Raw genomic sequence first — 6,000 nt, 5'->3', positions numbered from 1 at the left:
ATTGTTTTCCTCACTTAAATAGACTCATACTTCTACTCAGCCTCTGTAATTTTGTCCACTCATTCCAAGTAAGAAATTGTCTAACTTTTCATGCATAGCCTCCTCCAGATTGATCAGCCCTCTGCATGCCTTCACCAGCATATGTTTGCCAGGAGCAGTGTCAGCAGCAATGTTGGCAGCCAGAAGTAGCCCGAATAGCTGGAGATACCGTTGATGTATCCAGTGTTCAGGCATCACGGCGCCACATGCTGTGGGATCTAAAAGAGGAAAGAGGTGCTGTCAATGGGAACAGGGCTGGTAGCCCTGGGCAAACTTAGTGCTCTTTATTGAGTTGGCTAGCCGTCAAAAGGAATAGGTATTACAGAAAGAATAGTAAAACACAGGAAAGCAAACATGATCAAATCATTTTTTGTACATTAAAAAAGTACAGTTGCATCAAAATAGAATACAGCTATAAAACTGATGTAGATGACTTAAGAAAATAGTGTAAATATATAAATTCTACTGTATTTACCATTGTTGATGCATATATTTCAGCTAGCAGGTTCCCTATCATTTATACAATACAGCGAGTGTCCATATTAAAGACTCAGAATTAAGACTTTAAGAATTATGGTAAATAATTACATATCTAAACAATATTATTTTTTCTGCGATTCCTTCAAGCAAAGAGTTAGAAATTAACTTGCAATTTATTCAAGTCAGAATGTATCTAATATATTGATAATTTAGTCTGCACATTTGAAGTATATATATATATATATATAAAATATATTACACACATATACAGACAATAGTGTTGTTCCACTTACATGTAATCAATGCCAGTTGTAATATGTTTGAATCAGTGTTTTAAGTTATTTTAAATGTTTTCACCAGTGTTTTCTACTCTGCTGACATGTTTTAAAATCTAAATGACTCCAGCTACAATCAGAAGTGTATACTGAAGCATTTGTTCCTGTTCATTTCTATCTGAAACCATAAAAAAGTCAAAATAGCATTTTCATTTTGGGATATATTAGCTACTTAGCCATGCCATTAAAACAAAGGCCAAAATCTCATGACAAAACCACAAAGCAAACTGGTCCAACACCCACCTTATCCCAGCTCAAACACCATGACTTTTAACCAACATAACGTGTTATTCATAATCAAGGAGTTTGCAATTCCAGCACTGTTTCTACTATTTAATCTGTTGAAAAAACTGAAGGATCAATAATTCCTATGAATATATTCAGCTGCAAACTGTTGTAATTGACAGAGTAAAAGGTAAAAGATTAATCTATTTTTTCTGCAAATTATCTACCATGATTCACCTTGGTATTGTTAAATATGAAGGAAAAACAAATGTGTACTAATATTAGACAATATTCACTTTTGTTGTACTTCAATAACCTAATTTTAGTATTTTATTCCTACTAATGTAACACAAGTGTGATAGCACTGATCTATCTGCCTTCTTCAATTTACATGTTTAAGTCTAGGAAGAAAGCATGCAGTTAGGTTTGACGCTAGTATTCTATAAACCTAGCCAATTTTGTTTCAAGGGAAATACAGCCCAATTATCTTTTTTTTTAAAAAAGTTACTGAGTAAGATATCAGAATAGTGACCTGGGAAAGATTATAATACTCTGAGATTTTAGTCCAGAATCTGCCAAAGATATTATAAAATTAACCTTTAAAATTGTCACATCATGGCTACACAGCAACAACCAGAATCAACCTACATAATGAGAGAAAGGCAGAATATCGACCGACTGTTCAAAAAAATTTTCAAGAAATTTGTGGTAAATTACTGAGGCGTTTGGTTCAATTTGGTATAGGACTGTGTTCAAATCTCATTGCTCCCAATACTAAAATATAAACACAAACACAACAACTCTAAAAATTGGGCTGGTTTTCAATTTCAAGTGGTTTCCTGATCTTGTAAGTTTCAGTAACAAAATACCATGTGTATATTTTTAGGAACTTTTCCCAAATGCTTCAGACAAAATTATAAGCGGCCTTTTTATAATACAGTGGTCATTTTAAAAGTTTGTTTTTAATACAGTGGACATTTTAAAATTTCACGAATGTTCTTCACATCATTTTTTAAAAGAAGGCATACATCTTAAAGCAATACTGATTCTGGGATGGTTCTTCTATCAGTCTGAGGATTTCCATAATGCTGGGGGCCATACGGACTTGAATGCGGATATTGTGTTTGTACATATGCATCAGAATATGGCGATGTAGTTTTATAGATATTGCTGCCAGTTACAGGAACACCTGGGTAGTTAAATTCAGGGATGGGAGTCTGTTGTGCATTACGGAAACTTGGTGATCTCTGCATATTTCCTCTGGACCTTATATCAGTTTCCTGGCTCCACTGCCATTCATATTGCTCTTGCCGTTTTTTGTAATTGTGTTGATATTCCGGTGAACGCTGCTGTGCACCTTCATATGGAACAGGATGCCTTATGTAATTTTTGTTTATTAAATCATATTGTCCACTGCGATCTAAAGTGTGTATTGTAGTTCTGAAAGGCTGTGAAGCGTTAGAAAACTGACGACCAATGGTGCGGGAGTTCATACTAGCCTCTTCATAGTTTGGCATATGTGCTACCTTTGTAACATATGGCCGATTGTCATGACTAGGCCGGCCTCCAGACATATTGTAACTGTACTGTGACAATGCAGGCATGTCTTTAGGTCTGGTTGGTGAGTACTGAGGGAGGTTACCATGATACTCAGGAGGACTACTGTAGGAAGGTGGAGAAGAGGGCTGTCGCTTTACTGTAGACCTTTGGTTAGAACTTACTGATGCAGAATGAGTCCGTGCAGGTCGTGCTTGGGAACCTGCACTGGCACTGATTGCCTTGTGTGGAAACTGTGCAGACGACATCTTTGAGGGACTTGCATTTTTCAATGTAGCTGCTTTAGAGAATGTATTATTTTGTGTGATATTCAATTCCCTATTTTCTATCATTTCCTCAGCACATATCTCATATTCATGATTAACTCCAGGAACATTGTCATATTCCGAAGCATTTGAGTCTCTCTTTGTCTCATCAACTTTAATAATCAGTCCCTTTGTCCTGCCTAAAAACACGTCCATCTCCTCTGGACTGGAATGGGAACTTGGTGCATTGTAGCTTCCAGTTCTGCCCCTGCTGCCATCGGCAGAATGTTTGGAAATTGCTTCTGAGATTTTCTGACCTGAAGGTTTGTTCCACTTTGGTGCAAACTCCTTTCTGCCACTTGGATTTGCGTTTGAGTTCTGGTTGGCTGTGGCATTGTTAAGCTGTTTGGGATTGCCATGTGTCAGTACACGCTGTGATGGCAGCCCATGCTGCTTTCGCACATCAAGGTCTGGCAAGACTTTCACCTTGCCTCCTTGGTTTTCCACAAACCCTGTCTTTTGGGATTTCACAGTTGGCTTTTCCAAAGAGCTTTTCTTGGGCCTGATATCAGGCTGTTTCTCCTGGTGTTTCTCTGGTGACACCTTTTTATCTTTTCTCCTTGAAGCTGTTGGTCCTCCTTTAATTACATTATTCTGGCCATTGGTCATATGATTGAGAACCGGTGGCTCATGGCACTCAACAGGCAGTTGGCCAAGTGATTTTTGTGGAAATTCTTCAGGTTTACCTGAAAATGAATTGGTATAGAAAAGTATTGTTACATTGACTCATCCATTTCATACAGATGAATATTATTTCTTTACAAGCAGGCAATCCAGATAAGAAATATATAAAACTGATAACAAAAAGCAGATACAACAGTAAATATTTTCCAATTCTTTGTGACTTTCTCAATAATGAACCTCCAAAGTTGTTCCTGTGAGAATGGTCTGTGACAGGTTGAGAAAGTAGAGTGATACCTTAAGTAGTTACTTCAATGTTTCCAACATGTTTGGTAACACCTCAATGTCAACTATTTTATACAGTGTTTCAATCATTAATTTATCATAAATTACAAGGTTGCACACTTTAAAATATGAACACGAGAGGTCATAGCTTGGGACAACTATTTCAGGTGCAGAATCATCTCGATATAGATCAGAAACTAACCTTCAAAATACTCTCATCAAGTTTACAGGGCAGCTTACTTCAGCTTAAGGCATTGTCTTGGCAACAAGAATAATATGTTGCCCTTTGACAACAAAAGCACATTATGCACAAATGATGCTGTAAGTTCACCAGATTCCTTGGTGAATAACATTACGTTGCTATTATATTGAGTATTAAAAGCCCAGAAGTTTTCGTTATTTGCTGTGTTGGTTTAGTCACAGTTAACAGGTGCTTTAAATGAAATCCATGTCTTGGTATAGCAATCAACAAAAATAAATTAACACAAACGAAGATCCTATCCCTGTTCCAATATTCCAAAGACCAGGTGTGCAAGTCAAGAGTAAAATAAATTGTATATTGGTAACTTTTATTTTAAAGCATTGATTAATTAAAACACAGGACAAAATCAATTAAAATGTGTCTCCAGTAAATAAAGCAATAAAGACCAAGTTAGCATGAAGTTAAGGTGACTGGTTTGGTCACTGGCTGCTCGACCATGGTTTTTGGTTGGGCGCCCAACGCGCGGAAAGATTTGGCAGGGGGCGGGCGCCTGGCGCTTGGCTGGGGGCTGTGGTTGAGTGGTCGGCGACTTGGGCCGGCTCCCCCACCGGACTTAGTCTGGTGAGGAGGGTGTGAGGACACCCAGCAGGACTAAAAAACAAGACCTGACAAAGGGCGGATGAGCTCCTTGTGAGCCAACGGCCATCTTCCATGGAAGAGATTAAAGCCTCACCACGTATCTACGAATCGTATGCTATGCACCTAGTTAGAAGAGACATGATGAACTTGGGTGCTGCACCATGTGCCCGGACCTGCCCAAGGAAGGGCTGAACTTGCCTCGGGCTCAAGTTCGGCGGGGCGGCGGTGGGTGGTGCCGAGGTGGCCAGCGAGAACAAACTGGAGGAGAGGCTGTACTTGGTGCTGTCGCAAGAAGATGGAGGTGCATAGCCGCCAACCCCGGATTCGGGACGGCCCCCACTGACTGACTAAGGTGACCACATACAAGGGTGGTGGGGGTTGGATTCTCAGAAAACAGCCCATATCACAATCTGTACATGATTTTAAAAAATGCAAGTTAAAACAATTAATGTTGTCCATCTTTCTTTATATTTTTCCACATAAATTCTAAGAGTGAATTTTATTCTGCATCTCAAATTTTTGGGTAGTGATTTGAGAATTCCATAAGGACAAATTTTCCACCACCCAAACAGCTGCAATACAAGAGGTAATTTGTATAGATGTATCAGTTTTAGCGCATTCACTTCAGTACAAGGGCATCTGGTTAAGACTCTATCGAGATTGGCACCTAATCAAGAATGATGCTATCAAAGATGCAGGATGAAACTGGCTCTGGGAAATTCGGGTTGGAGGACTGAAATTCTCCAGCATCTCAGATGACAATCATCAATTATTATAGCACTGGATAAATTAAATAAAAACAGAAAAAAGATGGGGTTTGGGGAAAGACAAGCTGATCCAACATCATAGTTGGAAACTGATCAAATAGATTAGTAATCCATCTGTGATACTAACTCAGTTTTTTTTTCTTTCTCTCTGGAACTTAAAATCCTGCCCACCCTGAACTGCTGGCCATGTCTACATGCTCTGTATTCTGCACCTCCCATATTTATTTTTCTCTCTGTCACTCTGTAAACATGCCCAATCACTCATTGATCGGATTAGCTTGTTTACAGTTCATCCCACCATGATCATCTGGTTTTACCCTATTTGTTATATCGTCCTCTACCTAACTTCATTGCAGCTTAAAAAAATGTCTCTATTCTCTCGTTCCCAGTTCTGACAAAGGATCTTTAATCTGAAACATTAATTGTTTCTCTTCCCTCAGATGCAGACTGATCTGCTAAGTATTTATGGCATCTCCCATATTGGTTTTAGATTTGCAGCTTCGATGGTTTTTATTTTTTTTAACTGCTCACCTATCTCAGTGTCA

General features: G+C 38.6%; 1 protein-coding gene across 5 annotated transcripts in view; it reads right to left on the bottom strand.

The window, feature by feature from the left end:
* Positions 1-767: 767 nt before the first annotated feature.
* usp6nl (USP6 N-terminal like) overlaps positions 768-6,000 on the bottom strand; it is a 239,895-nt gene continuing 234,662 nt past the window's right edge. For all 5 annotated transcript variants that reach the window (XM_063072688.1, XM_063072690.1, XM_063072689.1 and 2 more), the window contains one exon: positions 768-3,627. In XM_063072688.1, coding sequence (XP_062928758.1) covers positions 2,111-3,627 — 1,517 coding nt within the window. In that variant the 3' untranslated portion in view covers positions 768-2,110. The remainder of the gene's footprint in view (positions 3,628-6,000) is intronic.

The sequence above is a fragment of the Mobula hypostoma genome, chromosome 20 (genome assembly GCF_963921235.1).
Source record: "Mobula hypostoma chromosome 20, sMobHyp1.1, whole genome shotgun sequence".
NCBI classification, from domain to species: Eukaryota; Metazoa; Chordata; class Chondrichthyes; order Myliobatiformes; family Myliobatidae; genus Mobula; species Mobula hypostoma.
The sequence above is the reverse complement of the archived record's forward strand: the minus strand, read 5'-3'. Positions and strand labels throughout refer to the sequence as shown.